The following is a 23,294-nucleotide window of genomic DNA, read 5'->3' as shown; positions in this document are numbered from 1 at the left end:
AAAAATCCTCTCGAGACAATGATAGGATGTGTTAAATAATAATTATTTTTCATAATTTTCTAGCCATTGAACCTAGCCATTGTATGTATTCCTTTTTTAGCCATTGTACTTAGCCATTGTCTCTAGCCATTGTATGTATTTCTTTCCTAGTATGCCTTATGTTGTCCCTAAAGCTAAGGCCTTAGCATTCTCATCCCAAACTTTCAGTTCTTGAAATTTATTCCTACAAATAGTATAAGCTAGTGTTTGATACTACTAGTTCACCAGCATATTCAAGCAACATAAATAGTGGAGATCATGAAGCTTTCACTGCTTACACGTTTGCTTCTCCTGTCAAGCAACCTATTAGCCTTTCTCATAATATCATGCAACGGCAACCAAATCGACAACCTCAAGAAGTTTTTTAAGTCCCGCAAATCTGCGAATCCTCCTCGGACAGACTTGTGGGATATCTTCAATGTTGCAGAAGGCCAATTTTCTCCGGTTTATGTTGGAGTCCAACATGGGTTGAAGGAAGCTGATAAGATTGGTTCTTTGCCAGGACAACCTCAAGGTGTAAACTTTGATCAATAAGCAGGGTATGTTACTGTGGACCAGAAAGCTGGGAGAGCATTGTTCCACTACTTTGTAGAGTCGCCGCAGGATTCATCAACTAAACCATTGGTGCTATGGTTAAATGGAGGTAAATGTTGCTTTGAAGTGTTACTATACAATTATTCATCTATCCTATAAGTTCCTTACCTTTTTAATTATGTTATCGTGGAGGTATATATGCGTATTAATATTCTTCAATCGATCAAGAGAGATGAGGGCGCGGGTCTATGTATGAGGAGGGTTAGTGAGATGGGTTAATAAGAACAGCAAAAATTTAAAAATTGAATAATCCGAATTTTTGAATCCTTCTGCTTTGGGTCATTCCTAATAAAACATTTATTTGTAACAAACTATATATACCTACTCTTACTTTTGGTCAAAAACTATATAACCACTCGGAGCAAGTTGTAGTTATTTTCTAGGAAAACAACAAATCGGTGGATCGATGGATAACATGATAACATCATTTGTGACAGCAGTACTACTTTAAGGGAAAATAATACTTGAAAACAGTTAAAATTGTTGAAATATCTCACATTGACAGTATTTAGGAGAAAAAAAGTGTTTAAATATCTTAATCCTTTCAACTAATACCAAAAATTTTTATGATAAAACCTCATATCTGACAGATTGTGCATGTGAAAATTACCAAATTGGAGATAATATTGATGTTGTTAGAAGTAGACCTTATGTCTGTCTCTCTGATAATTTCACTACTATAATAATAGACTTAAGGCGATCGATCAGTCGGTTTGTTGTTTAGCTATCAACCAAATTTGATATAAACAGCCACGATATATATAATTAATGCTTAAAGTAAAAAAGAATGCATGGGGTTTACATCCCAAATGTTTCCTGGCCAGCCAAGCGAGCTAGGTGGACAACACTTGGAAGAAATTTCCGAATAATCTTGTATTCTTGAGCACCAACTATCCCTGTACGTACGTAGTGTGTTTCCCAATATACATAAATCAAACACGGTTTGTGGTACAATTCTTGTGGAAACTCATGAGACATCATCACTTTTAATAAAAAAATTATGATGTTTTGTAATATCGGATATTTTAAACTTTTTAATTGTTAAATCTTTGATTAAAATTATAAAAACTATAACCTAACAGTTGAAAAGTCCAGTGTATAATTATATACTCGACAGCACCATTAAATAGTCTAATCGTCAAAAAGTACTAGGACGATAGTATCCACCACTAAATGAAGATATTTTTATGTCCATGGCAGCAGATTCTATAGGTTTGAAAATAACCGTTACTAAGTTGTTTGAATGGTTTTGAGCCATGTAATGTGTTGTATATTCTGATTTCCACTTGTACAGGGCATACTATTTTCTCTCTTCATGAAAAGAAAGCACATACAAGAGACACGAGAGAGAACAAACAATCAAAATTAGCAAAAAATGGACAAGAACGAAGAACTTTTTGGCCAGTTCTCATTGTTGTTGCCACAACTACTTATGAAGTTATGAAGTCTAATGACAGTTTGACCATAAAATTGTGAATAACTCCCATTACATGACACAATTTTATGCTACAACAATGCCACACTCCAACAGTTCACATCTCTTATATAGTCTCAGAATTAGAGCTAAAACTTCTTTGGCTTCAAGTACTCACTATAATTAACTGGCTAAACCATCTTCTAACAACTCAAAGCTGACATACAATATTTTAACACCTCAATGCTGACTTGTCAGTCAGTATCAGACAACAGTTTCATGCCACGTACAACGATGCCACCTCCAATAATTTCATGTGTATGATTTACGTTGTTGTGTACATATATACAGGACCAGGATGCTCATCTTTTGGATATAGAGCCATGGAAGAACTTGGACCCTTCAGAGTCAACAGTGGTAGAATGACACTATTCAGAAACGACTATGCTTGGAACAACGGTAATTACAAAAATTATGTCAACTTCAGCAATTTTTTTCATAGAACGTAGCAATTAGTGGTACGAAAAAAAGCTGAAATTAAAAATAGAAAACTTAACAATTGTGGAAATCAAACAACGAATATAACATTCATAGCATTGAGTGCTATGGGGCACTGAAGCCACACAATCCCCAACTTTAGACTCGTTAGAATAATAAACACCAAAAAATGTGGCAGTGGTACACGTGATTTTCTTGGAGTCACCAGCGATAGTTGGGTTCTCATATTCAAACACAACGTCCGACTATGAAAACGAGGGTGACAAGAGAACAGCGGAAGACTCTTACAAATTTCTCATAAACTGGCTGGAGAGATTTCCCCAATACAAATCCAGGGATTTCTTCAATACAAATCCAGGGATTTCTTCATTATTGGAGAGAGCTATGCTGGTCATTACGTGCCTCAACTTGCCTCCACCATAATCTCAAATAATAAAGTCACAAATCAAACAAAAATTAATCTCAAAGGAATTGCTGTGAGTATCGTACATTATTTATTAGTTAATTAACTGTAGATCTTATATTATATTTTTATCTGATCTTCATGTGTTAATTATATATATATATTATATGAATAATCACGTGTTTAGATGTACCGAATTAGGATAAGTTCAGAGTTCAATTCCCTCTAACTTAATAAAAAGAAACATGTTTAGAATTTAGATAGTTCACAGTTCATTTCCTTCCAATGTAACAAAAAACACACTTTGTGCAGATTGGAAATGCTTGGATCGATGATAGTACGGGTGAGCTGGGGATTCATGATTATGCGTGGACACATGGTATGAACTCCGACGAGACGAGTGCAGGGATACACAAATATTGTGATTTTTCTTCCGGCAATTCCTCCAGCGCATGTGACAAATATCAAAGTCAAGCAAGGGAGGAGCTTGGAAATATAGATATTTATAACATCTATGCTTCCCTCTGCAAAACAATATCAGAAGCCACTAAATCTCTCCCAAAATCTTCTGTAAGTCTATCTGCAGCTAGCTAGAGAGCTCAAAGGAGTATAATATACATTATATTAGACTGAGTTAATCAAGCGTTCAAAGTAAATGATTAACTGGGATGCTATCATGATACAGGTTGATGATTTTGATCCATGCTCTGACAATTATGTGGAGACCTATCTAAATCTTCCGGAGGTTCAAGCGGCACTTCGTGTAATACCTACAGAGTGGTCAGCTTGCGGGTATATATATTTTTGGACAACTTTGTGCCTTAATGGTACATTAAAATATGCACTACAACAAGGGTTGCCCGGAGCTAATTTTATCACCTTAAAAATGTCATTCTGCACTCTAATTCTATAGAAAACAAGAGAAAAATTGTATAATAAAAGAGAAAGGCGTGCCACAGGGCGGGGGCTAGGGAAATTCTGCCCTGATGTGGCTGTTAAAGTCCCACATCGGTGGGTTCAAAGAAACCCAATAGGTTTAAATAGAATTGTCCTACTCTAACTAATATTGAGTTTTTTGTGGTAAAACTCAACACCCGACGGATTGGGCAGGTGATTAAGTTGGGAATAGTATCAGCATCGTTAGAGTGAGACGGACCCATTGATCCAAAAATCGAACAGTGTCTTCACGGCTGATAAATTATTTTAAATTGTCAGACAGGGAAAGAGAAAGACGTTTTATTTATAACTAACTCACTCTTATTTTTCATGAGTTGCGTCTAGTGGAGTTGGATGGACGGACAGCCCAACCACCACTCTACTCACGATAAAGCAGCTGATAGCAAGGGGGATAAATTTATGGATATACAGGTGAAACCCTTCAGTTGATTAAGCTAAGTGTGTTTCCCAATATACATAAATCAAACACGGTTTGTGGTACAATTCTTGTGGAAACTCATGAGACATCATCACTTTTAATAAAAAAATTATGATGTTTTGTAATATCGGATATTTTAAACTTTTTAATTGTTAAATCTTTGATTAAAATTATAAAAACTATAACCTAACAGTTGAAAAGTCCAGTGTATAATTATATACTCGAGAGCACCATTAAATAGTCTAATCGTCAAAAAGTACTAGGATGATAGTATCCACCACTAAATGAAGATATTTTTATGTCCATGGCAGCAGATTCTATAGGTTTGAAAATAACCGTTACTAAGTTGTTTGAATGGTTTTGAGCCATGTAATGTGTTGTATATTCTGATTTCCACTTGTACAGGGCATACTATTTTCTCTCTTCATGAAAAGAAAGCACATACAAGAGACACGAGAGAGAACAAACAATCAAAATTAGCAAAAAATGGACAAGAACGAAGAACTTTTTGGCCAGTTCTCATTGTTGTTGCCACAACTACTTATGAAGTTATGAAGTCTAATGACAGTTTGACCATAAAATTGTGAATAACTCCCATTACATGACACAATTTTATGCTACAACAATGCCACACTCCAACAGTTCACATCTCTTATATAGTCTCAGAATTAGAGCTAAAACTTCTTTGGCTTCAAGTACTCACTATAATTAACTGGCTAAACCATCTTCTAACAACTCAAAGCTGACATACAATATTTTAACACCTCAATGCTGACTTGTCAGTCAGTATCAGACAACAGTTTCATGCCACGTACAACGATGCCACCTCCAATAATTTCATGTGTATGATTTACGTTGTTGTGTACATATATACAGGACCAGGATGCTCATCTTTTGGATATAGAGCCATGGAAGAACTTGGACCCTTCAGAGTCAACAGTGGTAGAATGACACTATTCAGAAACGACTATGCTTGGAACCAAGGAAGAAAATATCGGTAATATCGGAAATATCGGTAGTCCGAAAACACGGAAATATCGATGGAAATATCGGGATAATATCGATATCGATAAAAATTACATGGAAACCACGGAAATTGTAAGAAAAACTTGGAAATTTTTATTGAAACTTTGCAGGATGTTTATTTAGTCAATTATCTATTAGTTTATCACAAAAAATTGGAAGGAAATGCATTGCATGATGGATTTAACTGATTTAAGTTGATTATATAGCGAGCTGGCAAACATTGTGAGTGTAGAAAATATGTAGTAATTAATGAAAGAAGTTTAAACACACCAATTGGGGCTTATTGCGGCAAGTTTTTTAGATATGACATCGCATCAAGTCGTATTTTGTGTTAATTTGTAATCTTAACTGGTTAAATTAAGCGGTACATCCAATTGGGGCTTATAAACATTTTAATTCTCTTTAAAAATCTAAGGGCATTTAATAAGGATTTTAAGTGATTCTTTATAGTTTAAGGGGTATTCGATCATGATTTTTAAGAAATTCATACATTCCAAATGTATTCATTTAGAAATTGATTCGAAGAGATTTTTAAAAAGTTGGGAAACTCGAAAAAATTAGAAATATTTCAAATAATATTTTAAACATTCTCAAATCGCTTCCTGAAAATTTGAGGGAATTCACTTAAAATTTTACATAAAAGTTTTAAAAATTATTAAACTTCATCAAAATTCATAAATTTTTAAATCTATTATAATCCTTTAAAATCTGAATGGAGTAAAAAATTCAAATCTAAACCTAGTATGAAACAATCACTAAATTACATAAAATTTCTAAACCAAATCTAATAATGATCAATTACAATTCTAATATTGTAATTACTTGGAGTTTTTTAGGGCAATTTAAGTAGATGATTTGGGGGCCGAAACTTGGTTAAATCCCTAAATTGCTAATTGAAACGAGAAAGAAGAGAAGACAGAGAGAACGAGAGGCTCCCCGTCTTCCTTTGTGCTAGTAATCCATGGCGTCAACGAGTCAACATCCCTCATCCTCATCGCCCTCCTCTCCCTCTTCACAATCTCCACCACCGCATCAAGGCCCTGCAAAACCCTCTTCGTTTCCTCCTTCTCATTCTCCCTCCGCCGCCTCCCCTCCTCCTCTTCCTCCTTCGGCTTTGTCACCATCGTCACCGAGATCAGCCAGATCCGCCCCGTCCACCTCCACCCCACCCGCTTCGACGACGGCTTCGTCTGACACCCTCACCACCACGACCCCAGCGAGAAGCGAACATCGCCACCCATTCTCCTCCTCCCTCCGGAGCCTGCCCCGCCGGCGCCGCGCTCGCCTCCGTCTCTGTTCCGCGTTTGCTTCAACCCAAGATCAGCCAGATCCCTCTTCGTTTCCTCCTACTCATTCTCCCTCCGCCGCCTCCCCTCCTCCTCTTCCTCCTTCGGCTTCGTCACCATCGTCACCGAGATCAGCCAGATCGGCGTCGTTGAGGCGCAGATCTTGGGTTTGAGCATGGATTGCAGAGAGATCTGGGCAGCTGGGGGGACGACGCAGCCTCGGCTGCCTTTCCGACGACGATTTTTTCGATAATATCGAAAATATCGCGATATTTTGACGATAATGAGACGGATACCTCAGAAAATATCGGAACCTCAGAAAAATGATAATATCGGCGAAATATCGCCGATATTATCGATATTTAATTCCATGCTTGGAACAACGGTAATTACAAAAATTATGTCAACTTCAGCAATTTTTTTCATAGAACGTAGCAATTAGTGGTACGAAAAAAAGCTGAAATTAAAAATAGAAAACTTAACAATTGTGGAAATCAAACAACGACTATAACATTCACAGCATTGAGTGCTATGGGGCACTGAAGCCACACAATCCCCAACTTTAGACTCGTTAGAATAATAAACACCAAAAAATGTGGCAGTGGTACACGTGATCTTCTTGGAGTCACCAGCGATAGTTGGGTTCTCATATTCAAACACAACGTCCGACTATGAAAACGAGGGTGACAAGAGAACAGCGGAAGACTCTTACAAATTTCTCATAAACTGGCTGGAGAGATTTCCCCAATACAAATCCAGGGATTTCTTCAATACAAATCCAGGGATTTCTTCATTATTGGAGAGAGCTATGCTGGTCATTACGTGCCTCAACTTGCCTCCACCATAATCTCAAATAATAAAGTCACAAATCAAACAAAAATTAATCTCAAAGGAATTGCTGTGAGTATCGTACATTATTTATTAGTTAATTAACTGTAGATCTTATATTATATTTTTATCTGATCTTCATGTGTTAATTATATATATATTATATGAATAATCACGTGTTTAGATGTACCGAATTAGGATAAGTTCAGAGTTCAATTCCCTCTAACGTAATAAAAAGAAACATGTTTAGAATTTAGATAGTTCACAGTTCATTTCCTTCCAAAGTAACAAAAAACACACTTTGAGCAGATTGGAAATGCTTGGATCGATGATAGTACGGGTGAGCTGGGGATTCATGATTATGCGTGGACACATGGTATGAACTCCGACGAGACGAGTGCAGGGATACACAAATATTGTGATTTTTCTTCCGGCAATTCCTCCAGCGCATGTGACAAATATCAAAGTCAAGCAAGGGAGGAGCTTGGAAATATAGATATTTATAACATCTATGCTTCCCTCTGCAAAACAATATCAGAAGCCACTAAATCTCTCCCAAAATCTTCTGTAAGTCTATCTGCAGCTAGCTAGAGAGCTCAAAGGAGTATAATATACATTATATTAGACTGAGTTAATCAAGCGTTCAAAGTAAATGATTAACTGGGATGCTATCATGATACAGGTTGATGATTTTGATCCATGCTCTGACAATTATGTGGAGACCTATCTAAATCTTCCGGAGGTTCAAGCGGCACTTCGTGTAATACCTACAGAGTGGTCAGCTTGCGGGTATATATATTTTTGGACAACTTTGTGCCTTAATGGTACATTAAAATATGCACTACAACAAGGGTTGCCGGGAGCTAATTTTATCACCTTAAAAATGTCATTCTGCACTCTAATTCTATAGAAAACAAGGGTTGCCGGGAGCTACTTTTATCACCTTAAAAATGTCATTCTGCACTCTAATTCTATAGAAAACAAGAGAAAAATTGTATAATAAAAGAGAAAGGCGTGCCACAGGGCGGGGGCTAGGGAAATTCTGCCCTGATGTGGCTGTTGTCCCACATCGGTGGGTTCAAAGAAACCCAATAGGTTTAAATAGAACTGTCCTACTCTAACTAATATTGAGTTTTTTGTGGTAAAAAACTCAACACCCGACGGATTGGGCAGGTGATTAAGTTGGGAATAGTATCAGCATCGTTAGAGTGAGACGGACCCATTGATCCAAAAATCGAACAGTGTCTTCACGGCTGATAAATTATTTTAAATTGTCAGACAGGGAAAGAGAAAGACGTTTTATTTATAACTAACTCACTCTTATTTTTCATGAGTTGCGTCTAGTGGAGTTGGATGGACGGACAGCCCAACCACCACTCTACTCACGATAAAGCAGCTGATAGCAAGGGGGATAAATTTATGGATATACAGGTGAAACCCTTCAGTTGATTAAGCAAAGTTTAATGATCCCCCTTCCACTTCAGAAGATTAATTTTCATGAGAAATGCTAATGAGACTCTTTTAATGTGAGATTCTCTGTCACCTCATAGTTTAACATTAATTTCGGTGCCAATATTATAAAACATTGTGCAAAAAATATGACAGATGGTCTATGGAGAGTCTCATTTTAAGAATCTCCTTAGCATTTTTCAATTTTCATTCACTAATTGATTAAGGTTATATTATTTCTGCATTTATGTTACATAGATATAAACACATGCATATTATAATTATATTTTAGTAATCTATAGCACCTGAGATTTTTCATGTTAAATATGCAACCCGCAGTGGAGATACTGATGGGAGAGTACCAGTCACATCTTCTAGATGCCCCATAAATTACACTTTGAAATTGCCTCTACAAACTCCATGGCGACCCTGGTATCCAAATGGACAGGTACTTAAACATCCACATCCTGTTAGAGTATGTTTAGTATTAACAGATAAACACGTGTTATAACAAGAGCAAACTATAATACCAGTAGATATGATACAAAAGCGTAACTCCATACACTAATTTATATATGTCAATCCAAGATGGTATGACACATTTTCCTTAATTATGGTGTAATTGGCTGGCAGGTTGGAGGATATGTAGCTGGGTACAAAGGGTTGACATTTATCACCATAAGAGGAGCAGGTCATATCAACCGCAGCGATCATTTACCTTCATCTCATCTTTTCTTCAGGGGAAGCTTCCACCTTCCTCCTAATTAAATCATATCAAATTCCCAACCCCACTTGATTAATCCTAGGTTAATTATCTGAATATCCAGATATTTACGTTCAAATATTCAAAAAGTATATATGGTTTGTAACCACATATATATTTAAATTCAGTAATTAAAACAATGACCAAGATGATCGGATAATATAATTTATTGGGTTTCTTCTTGTTTTGAAATTTGTGTTGGATGAAAATGATTCATGAATAAAATTTTCTGTTACAAAGCTTATAGATAAGATAAGAGGAAGATTTGTCTCATTCAAAATTGTTTTTTTCTTTGCCAAGTTTTTTTTTTTTTTTTTTTATTGGGGACGGGGACAGTGCTATATACAACAAATTCATGCACTAAGTGATGTGATGCATTCAACACGAACAATGACAAGAACTCTCGAAAAATTAAGAATAAAATGTACAAATAATTATACTCGTATCTCGTTACTACACATGAACTGGCAGTCAAACATAGCACCAAAACTGCTGTTACATAGCGTAATTGAGTAAAACAAAATTTACATAAACACAATAGTCTCTTCAGGGACCAGGAAGAAGCTTTGCCTAATGAATATGATCCCCTCGGGGTGTTGAATATCTTGACGTCTTCCATTCATACTCTTTGCAAATATTTCGTCCTCGTTCTGCAGCTAGTTTATGCAGAAACTAGGAAATTCAACTTTCCATTTCTGCTCCGGCTATCTCCTGGTCAGCCTGCCTGGGCCTGGGAGAGAATTGAAGACACGCAGCTTATTTAATCTATACCACCACAGTAAAAAAAAAAAAAAGAAAAAGAAAAGAGGATGCAAGTTACTAAACCGTAGCAGAAGGAAAACTCTACCTGCAAAACAGACCGCCTACAAATTTACAAATGTACATTTGCTTGCAACGCTTCAAGTATGCTACCCACCCACCTGTTGTCCAAAACAAAAAGGTTCAGAAAGAACAACAACAACAACAACAACAAAGCCTTTTCCCACTAAGTGGGGTCGGCTATATGAATCCTAGAACGCCATTGCGCTCGGTTTTGTGTCATGTCCTCCGTTAGATCCAAGTACTCTAAGTCTTTTCTTAGAGTCTCTTCCAAAGTTGTCCTAGGTCTTCCTCTACCCCTTCGGCCCTGAACCTCTGTCCCGTAGTCACATCTTCGAACCGGAGCGTCAGTCGGCCTTCTTTGCACATGTTCAAAATCACCGGAGCCGATTTTCTCTCATCTTTCCTACAATTTCGGCTACTCCTACTTTACCTCGGATATCCTCATTCCCAATCTTATCCTTTCTCGTGTGCCCACACATCCCACGAAGCATCCTCATCTCCGCTACACCCATTTTGTGTACGTGTTGATGCTTCACCACCCAACATTCTGTGCCATACAACATCGCTAGCCTTATTGCCGTCCTATAAAATTTTCCCTTGAGCTTCAGTGGCCTACGACGGTCACACAACACGCCGGATGCACTCTTTCCATCCAGCTCGTATTCTATGGTTGAGATCTCCATCTAATTCTCCGTTCTCTTGCAAGATAGATCCTAGGTAGCGAAAACGATCGCTTTTTGTGATCTTCGCTAGATTGCTCCGGTCATTAGTGTGGATAAGTATATAAATGGATAGAGATAGGAAAGCAAACACAAGATGTACGTGGTTCACCCAGATTGGCTACGTCCACGGAATAGAAGAGTTCTCATTAATTGTGAAGGGTTTACACAAGTACATAGGTTCAAGCTCTCATTTAGTGAGTACAAGTGAATGATTTAGTACAAATGACATTAGGAAATATTGTGGGAGAATGATCTCATAATCACGAAACTTCTAAGTATCGGAGTGTGGTGTCGTCTTGACTTGCCTTATCTGTCTCATAGGTAGATGTGGCATCTTCTCTGGAAGTACTCTTCCTCCATCCAGGGGTGGTATCTTTAACTGGTGGAGATGCACAAGGTAATGTATCAATTTCACTTGAAGCTTACTTGTAGTTTCAGGCTTGGTCAAGCGCGATACAAACCATGTAGTAGGAGTCCCCCAAGTCGCCGAGCTAGGGGGTCTGCTGAAAGAGGTGACAGACAAGGTAAGCAATCAGAGCTCCGACTGATTGTTCACCTTCTCCCCATCTTGCAGCAGCATGAAGGATAAAGAGAAGAAAAATGAGAAGAGATGATATGAGATACTTTTGCTTTTGAAGAAGTAACTTTCCACAGGCTTATTCTTGAACTGAGCTGGAGGGTTTTCTGGTTTCCTCCAGAGTATAAGGCCGACTGAAGAATTTGAGGGTCAAAACAAGTCCATTAAATCTAGAGTACGTTCCACCCTGCTGATATGGGATACTTTTGCTTTTGACAGAGTAATGAATGTATCGGCACGTGTGCTGTTACGCTTGTCTCCACATGCTTCCTTGTATCCTTCGCACTTGCCCTATCTGTTCCTCAAGCAGATGCAGAATCTTCCCTGGAAACATAAGATGTTGAAGATGAGTACTCGAGAGCAATGCCAGGTAAGTAATCAGGTAAGGGGTTCCAGGCAGTCAGTTCCTGGCTGGAAGCTTGATTCCAAGTGCTGACTGATTGCTCTCTTTCTCCTTGTCTTGCAGGTAAAAACAAGGCCAAAAGAAAAGACAGGAAAAAAGCATGATATGGGATACTCTTGCTTTTAACCCTGATGATATGAGATATTCTTGCTCTAGTATAGCTTGTTTGCAGAGGTATTATCGGGGGGAAAGAAAGCTGAATATTTCGAAAGGCTTCGTTGGGAGTGCCCTCTCAGATATGATGAAGGGTTGAGCATTTTTGCAGGTCTGCCTGTCCGTTGGGGATGGAGGTCGACATATATAGGAGTCTCCCTAACAACAAGTAGTAATGCTATTCCTTTACCCTGCTTGGTCATAGCACGGTAGTGGGAGCTGCCAGTTTCACATGTTTTAACTCTGTCAGAGCACTTTGAAAAAGTGGTCTGTGGTATCTGGCTCTCGAGATTCGAAGAACGATGACTCTTCGATTTTTGAGAAAGCAATCATGCTGGGGGTATGACTCTCGAGATTCGGAGAGCAGTGTCTCTTCGATTTTTGAGGAAGTAATCATGTTGGGAGTCTGGCTCTCGAGATTCGGAGGGTGGTGCCTCTTCGATTTTGGAGCAAGCAATCTTGTTGGGAGTGTTGTCTCGAATGTGAGTAAAGGTTGGGCATGTTTGCTAGTCTACCTTGCCACGAAGCACAAAGGTTGACACACAGGGACTTTCCAATTATCCAGCAATGGTACTGTTTCTTTACCCTCTCTTCGATTTTGAGAAAGTAGTCATGTTGGGAGTCTGGCTCTCGAGATTCGGAGGACGGTGCCTCTTCGATTTTGGAGCAAGCAATCTTATTGGGAGTGTTTTCTCGAATGTGAGTAAAGGTTGGGCATGTTTGCTAGTCTACCTTGCCACGAAGCACAGAGGTTGACACACAGGGACTTTCCAATTATCCAGCAGTGGTACTGTTCCTTTACAGTTGTGGGTAATAATATGGTAGCTAGACCTTCAAAATTTATGTGTCTAAACTTTTGTTAGTGCTGTTTCTTTGCTATTCTTTTACCTTTCTTGGTCAGAGCGATGTAGTGGGAGCTGCAAGCTTCACGTGCTCAACTTTGGCAGAGAACTTTGGCAAAGTTATTTGTGGTACCCATGAGCTATTGTTGCGTGTGGGAAGTGGGTGATTGAACAGTAAGATTCATGTGCTTTCTACTTCACCAGAAGTCTTCGACAGAATGCCCATAATTTCTGCAAAGCTGAGTGTGCGTGTGACAGGTGTTGACAAGGCTAGAAAAGTAGGGCCTCTTCGATTTCTGAGATCGGCCCTCGTGGTCTCTGAGCAGCCCAGCTTTTGAGAAAGCGAGCGCCTCTTCGATTGATTCGGAGAACGATGCCTCATCGATTTTTGAGAAAGCAATCATGCTGGGGGTCTGGCTCTCGAGATTCGGGGAGCAGTGTCTCTTCGATTTTTGAGAAAGTAATCATGTTGGGAGTCTGGCTCTCGAGATTCGGAGGGCGGTGCCTCTTCGATTTTGGAGCAAGCAATCTTGTTGGGAGTGTTTTCTCGAATGTGAGTAAAGGTTGGGCATGTTTGCTAGTCTACCTTGCCACGAAGCACAGAGGTTGACACACAGGAACTTTCCAATTATCCAGCAATGGTACTGTTCCTTTACCCTCTCTTCGATTTTTAAGAAAGTAGTCATGTTGGGAGTCTGGCTCTCGAGATTCGGAGGACGGTGCCTCTTCGATTTTGGAGCAAGCAATCTTATTGGGAGTGTTTTCTCGAATGTGAGTAAAGGTTGGGCATGTTTGCTAGTCTACCTTGCCACGAAGCACAGAGGTTGACACACAGGGACTTTCCAATTATCCAGCAGTGGTATTGTTCCTTTACCCTTGTGGGTAATAATATGGTAGCTAGACCTTCAAAATTTATGGGTCTAAACTTTGTTAGTGCTGTTTCTTTGCTATTCTTTTACCCTTCTTGGTCAGAGCGATGTAGTGGGAGCTGCAAGCTTCACGTGCTCAACTTTGGCAGAGAACTTTGGCAAAGTTATCTGTGGTACCCATGAGCTATTGTTGCGTGTGGGAAGTGGGTGATTGAACAGTAAGATTCATGTGTTTTCTACTTCCCCAGAAGTCTTTGACAGAATGCCCATAATTTCCGCAAAACTGAGTGTGCGTGTGACAGGTGCTGACAAGGCTGGAAAAGGCTGGAAAAGTAGGTGCCTCTTCGATTTCTGATATCGGCCCTCGTGGTCTCTGGGGAGCCCAGCTTTTGAGAAAGCGAGCGCCTCTTCGATTTTTAAGATCGGCCTTCGTGGTCTTTGAGCAGCCCAACTTTTGAGAAAGCAAACGCCTCTTCGATTTCTGAGATCAACCCTCGTGATCTCTAAGCAGCCCAGCTTTTGAGAAAGCAAACGCCTCTTCGATTTCTGAGCAGGCGCCTCTTCGATTTCTGAAGCTTCGTCGAGTGCAGATTTTTATAGGGGCTGGCATTAAGTTCCAAAGCACACTTGAATCTCCACCAGTAGAAGCTTCATTCTTGCACTTCTAAGATCTTGATTTGTCCGACCTCTTCTCTCTTCAACACCTTTGAAAATGTCTGGCCCCTCCGACCGTCGTTTTGACTTGAACCTTGTTGAAGAGGCAGCCCCGCCTTCTCCAGACAACATATGGCGCCCATCCTTCGTCTCCCCTACTGGTCCTCTTACCGTTGGGGATTCCGTGATGAAGAATGATATGACCGCTGCGGTGGTGGCCAGGAACCTTCTCACTCCCAAAGATAACAGACTACTTTCCAAACGGTCTGATGAGTTAGCTGTTAAGGATTCGCTGGCTCTCAGTGTTCAGTGTGCAGGTTCTGTGTCTAATATGGCCCAACGCCTATTTGCTCGAACCCGCCAAGTTGAATCATTGGCGGCTGAAGTGATGAGTCTCAAACAGGAGATTAGAGGGCTCAAGCATGAGAATAAACAGTTGCACCGGCTCGCACATGACTATGCTACAAACATGAAGAGGAAGCTTGACCAGATGAAGGAAACTGATGGTCAGGTTTTACTTGATCATCAGAGATTTGTGGGTTTGTTCCAAAGGCATTTATTACCTTCGTCTTCTGGGGCTGTACCGCGTAATGAAGCTCCAAATGATCAACCTCTGATGCCTCCTCCTTCTAGGGTTCTGTCCAGTACTGAGGCTCCAAATGATCCCCCTCCGATGCCTTCTCTTTCTGGGGCTCTACCGACTGCTGAGACTTCTCCTAAGCAACCTTTGTGAAGGCTCCCTCTTGTGTGCTTATTTTGACTCATGTATATGTACATATTTGTAGCTTATCGGGGATATCAATAAATAAGCTTTCCTTCATTTCAACGTATTGTGTTAAATACACCAAAGCCTTCTTCGCTAAGTTCTTTGAATTTTCTTTTGTTAAAGCTTGTATGTTGAAGCTTTCTGAGTGGAGCATGTAGGTTGGGGTAGTGTTCTCTTAATTTCCCGAATGAGGAAAACTTCTCGGTTGGAGACTTGGAAAATCCAAGTCACTGAGTGGGATCGGCTATATGAATCTTAGAACGCCATTGTGCTCGATCCTGTGTCATGTCCTTCGTTAGATCCAAGTACTCTAAGTCTTTTCTTAGAGTCTCTTCCAAAGTTTTCCTAGGTCTTCCTCTACCCCTTCGGCCCTGCACCTCTGTCCCATAGTCGCATCTTCTAATCGGAACGTCAGTAGGCCTTCTTTGCACATGTCCAAACCACCGTAACCGATTTTCTCTCATCTTTCCTTCAATTTCGGCTACTCCTACTTTACCCCGGATATCCTCATTCCTAATCTTTTCCTTTCTCGTGTGCCCACACATCCAACGAAGCATCCTCATCTCCGCTACACCCATTTTGTGTACGTGTTGATGTTTCACCGCCCAACATTCTGTGCCATACAGCATCGCCGGCCTTATTGCCGTCCTATAAAATTTTCCCTTGAGCTTCAGTGGCATACGGCGGTCACACAACACGCCGGATGCACTCTTCCACTTCATCCATCCAGCTTGTATTCTATGGTTGAGATCTCCATCTAATTCTCCGTTCTTTTGCAAGATAGATCCTAGGTAACGAAAACGGTCGCTCTTTGGTATTTCTTGATCTCCGATCCTCACCCCTAACTCGTTTTGGCCTCCATTTGCACTGAACTTGCACTCCATATATTCTGTCTTTGATCGGCTTAGGCGAAGACCTTTAGATTCCAACACTTCTCTCCAAAGGTTAAGCTTTGCATTTACCCCTTCCTGAGTTTCATCTATCAACACTATATCGTCTGCGAAAAGCATACACCAAGGAATATCATCTTGAATATGTCCTGTTAACTCATCCATTACCAACGCAAAAAGGTAAGGACTTAAGGATGAGCCTTGATGTAATCCTACAGTTATGGGAAAGCTTTCGGTTTGTCCTTCATGAGTTCTTACGGCAGTCTTTGCTCCTTCATACATATCCTTTATAGCTTGGATATATGCTACTCGTACTCCTTTCTTCTCTAAAATCCTCCAAAGAATGTCTCTTGGGACCCTATCATACGCTTTTTCCAAATCTATAAAGACCATGTGTAAATCCTTTTTCCCATCTCTATATCTTTCCATCAATCTTCGTAAGAGATAGATTGCCTCCATGGTTGAGCGCCCTGGCATGAACCCGAATTGGTTGTCCGAAACCCGTGTCTCTTGCCTTAATCTATGCTCAATGACTCTCTCCCAGAGCTTCATTGTATGACTCATTAGCTTAATACCCCTATAGTTCATGCAATTTTGTACGTCGCCCTTATTCTTGTAGATAGGCACCAAAGTGCTCATTCGCCACTCATTTGGCATCTTCTTCGTTTTCAAAATCCTATTGAAAAGGTCAGTGAGCCATGTTATACCTGTCTCTCCCAAAAGTTTCCACACTTCGATTGGTATATCGTCTGGGCCTATTGCTTTTTTATGCTTCATCTTCTTCAAAGCTACAACCACTTCTTCCTTCCGGATTCGACGATAAAAAGAGTAGTTTCTACACTCTTCTGAGTTACTCAACTCCCCTAAAAAAGCACTCATTTCATGTCCTTCATTGAAAAGATTATGAAAATAACCTCTCCATCTGTCTTTAACCGCGTTCTCTGTAGCAAGAACCTTTCCATCCTCATCCTTGATGCACCTCACTTGGTTTAGGTCCCTTGTCTTCTTTTCCCTTGCTCTAGATAGTTTATAGATATCCAACTCTCCTTCTTTGGTATCTAGTCGTTTATACATATCGTCGTAAGCCGCTAACTTAGCTTCTCTGACAGCTTTCTTCGCCTCTTGCTTCGCTTTTCTATACCTTTCACCATTTTCATCAGTCCTCTCCTTGTATAAGGCTTTACAACATTCCTTCTTAGCCTTCACCTTTGTTTGTACCTCCTCATTCCACCACCAAGATTCCTTTTGGTGTGGGGCAAAGCCCTTGGACTCTCCTAATACCTCTTTTGCTACTTTTCGGATACAACTAGCCATGGAATCCCACATTTGGCTAGCTTCCCCCTCTCTATCCCACACACATTGGGTGATTACCTTCTCTTTGAAAATGGCTTGTTTTTCTTCTTTTAGATTCCACCATCTAGTCCTTGGGCACTTCCAAGTCTTGTTCTTTTGTCTTACTCTTTTGATATGTACATCCATCACCAACAAGCGATGTTGATTAGCCACGCTCTCTCCTGGTATAACTTTGCAATCCTTACAAGTTATACGATCCCCTTTCCTCATTAGAAGAAAATCTATTTGTGTTTTTGACGACCCACTCTTGTAGGTGATCACATGTTCTTCTCTCTTCTTAAAGAAGGTGTTGGCTAAGAAGAGATCATATGCCATTGCAAAATCCAAGATAGCTTCCCCATCCTCGTTTCTCTCCCCAAAACCATGGCCACCATGAAAACCTCCATAGTTGCCTGTCTCCCTGCCCACGTGTCCATTTAAATCTCCTCCTATAAATAACTTCTCCGTCTGAGCAATTCCTTGCACCAAGTCTCCAAGATCTTCCCAAAATTTCTCCTTCGAACTCGTATCCAACCCTACTTGAGGTGCGTACGCACTAATCACATTGATAAGTTCTTGTCCTATTACAATCTTGATTGCCATGATTCTATCTCCTACCCTCTTGACATCTACAACATCTTGTACCAAGGTCTTGTCCACGATGATGCCAACACCGTTTCTCGTTCTATTTGTGCCCGAATACCAAAGTTTAAACCCTGAGTTTTCTAGATCCTTTGCCTTACTACCAACCCACTTAGTTTCTTGTAGGCACATAATATTTATCCTTCTCCTCACCATAACTTCCACTACTTCCATAGATTTTCCCGTTAAGGTTCCTATATTCCACGTTCCTAAACGCATTTTGCTCTCTTGAACTCTACCCTTCTGTCCTAGCTTCTTCACCCTCCCCCGTCTAATAGGATCAAAGTACTTCTTTTGTGTGTCCCGGGTAAAGTTGATAGGAGCATATGCTCCCAAACAACTTTGAGTGGAGTCGTTCGAAAAGAAGTTTCTATGGCCCCCTTGCTCATTTAACACTGCATCCGGGTGCCGATGGAGATACAGCGACCCTTGCTCACTTATCACTGTGCTCAGGCCACACAGCGCGCCACTTACGGGTGACGCCCTAGCTTTAGCGCGATTTTGTTCTGGATTCATTTTCATAAGGATTCGACGTGATCATGGAGTGCCGGCTGTCGACTACCTGACGCCCTCCCCCTCCTCCTTTATCCGGGCTTGGGACCGTTCAGAAAGAACAAGAAAAGAAAAAGGATATAAGAAGGCATCTCATAGTAGCTCAGTACAACGATCGTCTGGGGAAAAATCAGATATAAGAAAATCCGAACAATGAAAACCATAGAGTATATTTGAATTCACCATCTCTTCACATCGGATGAAAAGGATAACATACAGTAATGAAAAGTCAATATTACCCTTCAAGACCTGGGTTTGCCGGGTAGTAAACATTTCTCAGGCCTAATTTCTTAGCAGCCTTAGCAGTTGTCTGACCAATACAGGCAATTGAATTGCTCCATTTCTCTGGCTCTGAAATAAGACCGACCCAGGCACTGTTGGAGAAAACAGATAGTGAAAAACAAATAACTCTTTAAGTAGCTTCAGGAAAGTATCCACATGCTACATATGACAAAAAAGCAACCAGTTACTGACCGAATAGCTGAAGGAGAAGCAACTGCTATGACAGGAGCGGTGAGTGCCTGCTTTAAAACTGTTTGGTCGACACGATGGACAGGTCCCTAGAAGGAAGTATCCCAAGAAACATGATAAGTTATGACGGAAATAAGTCATTAGCTATCACAAGTAGTCCTATTCAATTAGTGCTAATATAACATCAACTGTCGACCTGCAACCTATAACAAAAAGGTTCAGACAAACATATCAAACTCCAAATGTCCACATTACACTGTAGCAAGGCAATGATTGAGAAGAGGAGCAGGGACGCCTATTGATCCTGAATGACGTACTAACTTTTATGGTGGACAACTATAATTTCCAAAACCAAAAACCTGGAAAGAGAAATTATCTTTGATGGAATCCAACAGCAACACAGAAAAGATGACCAATCGATGACAACAAATATAGAAAAGAGAAGTGTAAATATCTTGTCGTTAATCTACAAGAAATTTTTCACAGAACCGTTAATAAAAAGTAGAAATTATAGATCAGTTAAAACCAATATAAGGAGACCACACTTGCATGCCAAAGTTGAGTAAGCACACCGTTGTGTATGTATTTAGCCTTGTGACCTCAAACCCTCGATTGGACAGGCCTTCCTCTGAAACAAATACAAAAGATGAAAATGGTGAATAAAAGATATGTGACAGCGCACATAATCTTATAAGCCACTACAACTCTAAATTGACCAAACTGCAGGCTTCATCACGTGACATACCCTATGTATCCCAAAAATAAGACTTGCAAAAGATTGCAATCATGAATATGCCTAATCCTAAAATGGTGAAAGCAATAAAAACTCTATCCAAAAGAAGCAGGCATCCAGATTGAAGCATTCCATGTACCAATCTCATTGCTGGCCTTCGCAGAAGCAGGATATAAAACAGTGCATTTTTCAATCCCATTCTTAGGAAGCTCTGAAGCCAAAACCTTGCCTGTTGCTGAAGAGTTGCAGTTATTAAAAAAAGAGCAAGAATCATCAGAATCCAGCAATGGCATGGAGAGCATACCCACAATATTGAGTCTTAAATTAAACAAAAGAAAATGATAATAAAATCAAGCTCAGCAATCTAGAAAACTTTTGTTCAGATATTCAATATTCAATGAATCTCATACTTCGATGCATCTACATTTGGAGAGTTTTTAATTTAATACTTTCCAGAGGTTTCATAATGTTTTTAAGATGAAGTTCGCCTTTCTTGGACCTTCACATTGATTGAAGGAAGCATAACAGGCAATAGTACAGTTTGCACAAACTAAATTATTGCCTACACTGTTTCATAAGTACCTTTGGATGGCACAAAGGCAATGTTGAGGGATCGCTTTGAGGACTGTACTACTTCCTCAAATATGCTTGCTGTACCAGCCCCCACAACCCCTACTGTAACATTTGGACTTCCAGCAGCCCTAAAGGTCAATAATAAAGTAACAATTTGTATGAACAAGTCTTTAAATGCAAAATACGCCAGGTTTTTGTTTATTGAGTTTTCTCCCTTACTTCCAGGCCTCTAAGAAGACTGAACCCGCTTCAGGGGAAGTTATGACAATCCAATCAAATGTAGTATCTGCTGCCAACAAGGGCCATTAAATGAAGAACGCTATTAGAAAATAGTTGTACATTTGTTTGAACTATGCTAGGTGAGCATGCAATCAAATAAACACAATCCATCACAAATTCTTTTCATACACACGGGACATAACTTGAACTTTGTGAAAAGAAATTTGGAAACATCGAGCTGAAGTTTGAAGGCCAAAGGACAAAATGGGTGAAGTCAACTTGGTTTGCATTATCTGTGAAATTACTCAACGACATCGACAAATTAGAAAGGGAAGTTGAAGAATTTACCACTTAACACTGTAGAAAGCCTATCCAGATCAGGCCCCCGTGTATGCTGAATGAGCGGAAGCTCCAAACAGCTGATTCCCTGCTTGGCCTGCACTCAAAATTCGAAAATTCAATCACACTGCCACCAGAGCGACCTGTTCTACAAGTACATATAAACACATACATCCATCCATGCAGACATAAACAGGCATACGCGTACATATACGTATTGACTCAAAAAGGCAAGCATTTTCAAATTTCGTGTTTAGGTGCCGAAAAATATGTCAACTGAATATGAAAGAATTAAACTTTCAAATGTGATTGTGTTGGAGAATATCAAAGAATTAAACTTTCGATAAACGGTGGAAATGGCAAAATAAAAAATTGATGATTTACAAATGCTGAAGAACAAAATGCCGTAAACTGCCAATCACTGTCGCATTTCATCAAACACCTAGCTGGTAATCCAAAAGCTAAACTGCGGCCCGAAAACATTTCAAAATATACTTTGAGAATTTTGACAACCCATCAACAGTAAATGCAGAGTATTTCACATTTCACAAGATCAAATTCGAAAATGCAAGAGGGCGTCCCCAGAGTACATTTCCAAAATGCAGAGCCCTAGAAATCCAACACAGCACAAACAGCCAAATTTCCAGTCCCCCAACAAAATCGCAGGTAAAAAAAATGGCAGAGACAGAGGGAAAGCGAGAGGCGGAGAGAAATGCGTACCAGGGAGGCGATGAGCTTGCTGTTCTTGCCGTGCTCTCTAGTCACGACGACTCTCGGCGGCGCGTGTGAATTGGAGGTGGAAGTTACGGAGGCCACTTGGATTCTGGAAGCAACAACGAAGGTTCGCCGTTGAAGTGGCGGACAAGAAGGTGGGTAGGAAATAGGAGGAGAGAGAGAGGAGAGAGAAAGGTGTGCCATTCGAAACGTGTTGCGCAGAGAGGATTGCAGTAGGCCATCAAGTATACAAAATGTCTATTAATTAATTTTTCATTAATCATTTGATTCGGCTATGAAAATTACGTTACCTTCGTTAATATTTTATATTACTATTTTTTTATTTATTTTTTTTATGAAAATAATAAACAAAAAAGCACGGAAAATGAAAGAACGGGGAATCTGTCTCTGAAAATTATAAATTAGTCCACTATGACTGACCAGAATGGTCGGATGACACGTGTAGGGTGGGTTGGTGGACACGTGTCAGTTCTTGGTGAGATGTGTCACATGGCTGTGGACTGTCCTCCAGGCATCCAACCAATCAGCTTCCTGTCATATGCTTGTCTTTGGAGCTATCATTGTGCTGCACGTAGGATATGGTTTCCTTTTTGACCTCCACCTTACGGGCATCTCCAAGGGACGAATGCAAAGGTAAAGTTGTACGTGGCGGGGCGTTCGGCCGTTTTTGTATCATTCCCTCAAACAATCTCCAAGAACGGCCAAAAATCATGATTACAATGATCTTCCTTTTTAATTGTTAATTATCTTCCTATCCTTCTTCTTCTCTTACACTTTCTTTTTTATCTCTCTCTATTAAGAAAAATGAATGTAAGATGTTAAAGTAACTAAATCGTAACGTTCAAATAAGAGGGGAGAGAATGAGAGGAGAATTAGAAGGGGTGAGAATCATAATTCAAAATTCATAATTAGTGGAGGATATATGGTTTCCTTCCAATATTTATCTTGTCAAAATTTGTCCTTATGGCGAGAGTTTTCGGCCATTCTTGGCCGAATCCTTTTATATAGTCCCTATTTATCTTAAAATTCGACCACATTCAACAATGTGGTCTAAACGTTGTAAATTTTTATGATCCCTTGTTACATGTTTTAACTTTATAACAAAGAAAAACATTTTACATCATGTCATCCTCACACACTACCTGACATGTAGCTTCACTCTTAGGTGAATATATTGCAATGCCATGAAGAAAGTTGAACTTCAGATCCTAAAACCAAGTAGCAAAACTTCTTAATTTTATTGCAAGGATTAAGCCTGTTGGAAGATAGAAATCTGCATAATCATTTTTTAGTTTGTGCTAAATTTTGGTTCCCCATGTGTCCCG

At 39.8% G+C, this 23,294-nt stretch overlaps 1 protein-coding gene and 1 pseudogene across 4 annotated transcripts; one reads left to right on the top strand and one right to left on the bottom strand.

Moving 5' to 3' along the window:
• The first annotated feature begins 297 nt into the window (after window positions 1-297).
• On the top strand, window positions 298-9,867 carry LOC126601423 (serine carboxypeptidase 1-like; annotated as a pseudogene).
• Window positions 9,868-10,086: 219 nt separating this feature from the next.
• On the bottom strand, window positions 10,087-22,222 carry LOC126603540 (uroporphyrinogen-III synthase, chloroplastic-like). 4 transcript variants are annotated; one of them, XM_050270426.1, is made up of 10 exons: window positions 21,955-22,217; window positions 21,244-21,331; window positions 20,896-20,965; window positions 20,686-20,804; window positions 20,243-20,338; window positions 19,943-19,998; window positions 19,374-19,459; window positions 19,139-19,273; window positions 10,523-10,595; window positions 10,087-10,405 (listed from the first exon to the last, which is right to left on the bottom strand). In XM_050270426.1, the coding sequence occupies exons 1-9, from the start codon at window positions 22,150-22,152 to the stop codon at window positions 10,547-10,549; spliced, it is 897 nt and encodes a 298-aa protein (XP_050126383.1). In that variant the 5' UTR covers window positions 22,153-22,217; the 3' UTR covers window positions 10,087-10,405; window positions 10,523-10,546. The 4 variants fall into 4 exon arrangements, 3 of the variants coding, with proteins under 3 accessions (XP_050126383.1, XP_050126384.1, XP_050126385.1); XM_050270427.1 differs by having other exon boundaries at window positions 20,896-20,962; window positions 21,955-22,215; XM_050270428.1 differs by lacking the exon at window positions 20,243-20,338 and having other exon boundaries at window positions 21,955-22,221.
• Window positions 22,223-23,294: the final 1,072 nt, after the last annotated feature.

The sequence above is a fragment of the Malus sylvestris genome, chromosome 15, assembly GCF_916048215.2.
Source record: "Malus sylvestris chromosome 15, drMalSylv7.2, whole genome shotgun sequence".
Taxonomy (NCBI): domain Eukaryota; kingdom Viridiplantae; phylum Streptophyta; class Magnoliopsida; order Rosales; family Rosaceae; genus Malus; species Malus sylvestris.
The sequence above is the reverse complement of the archived record's forward strand: the minus strand, read 5'-3'. Positions and strand labels throughout refer to the sequence as shown.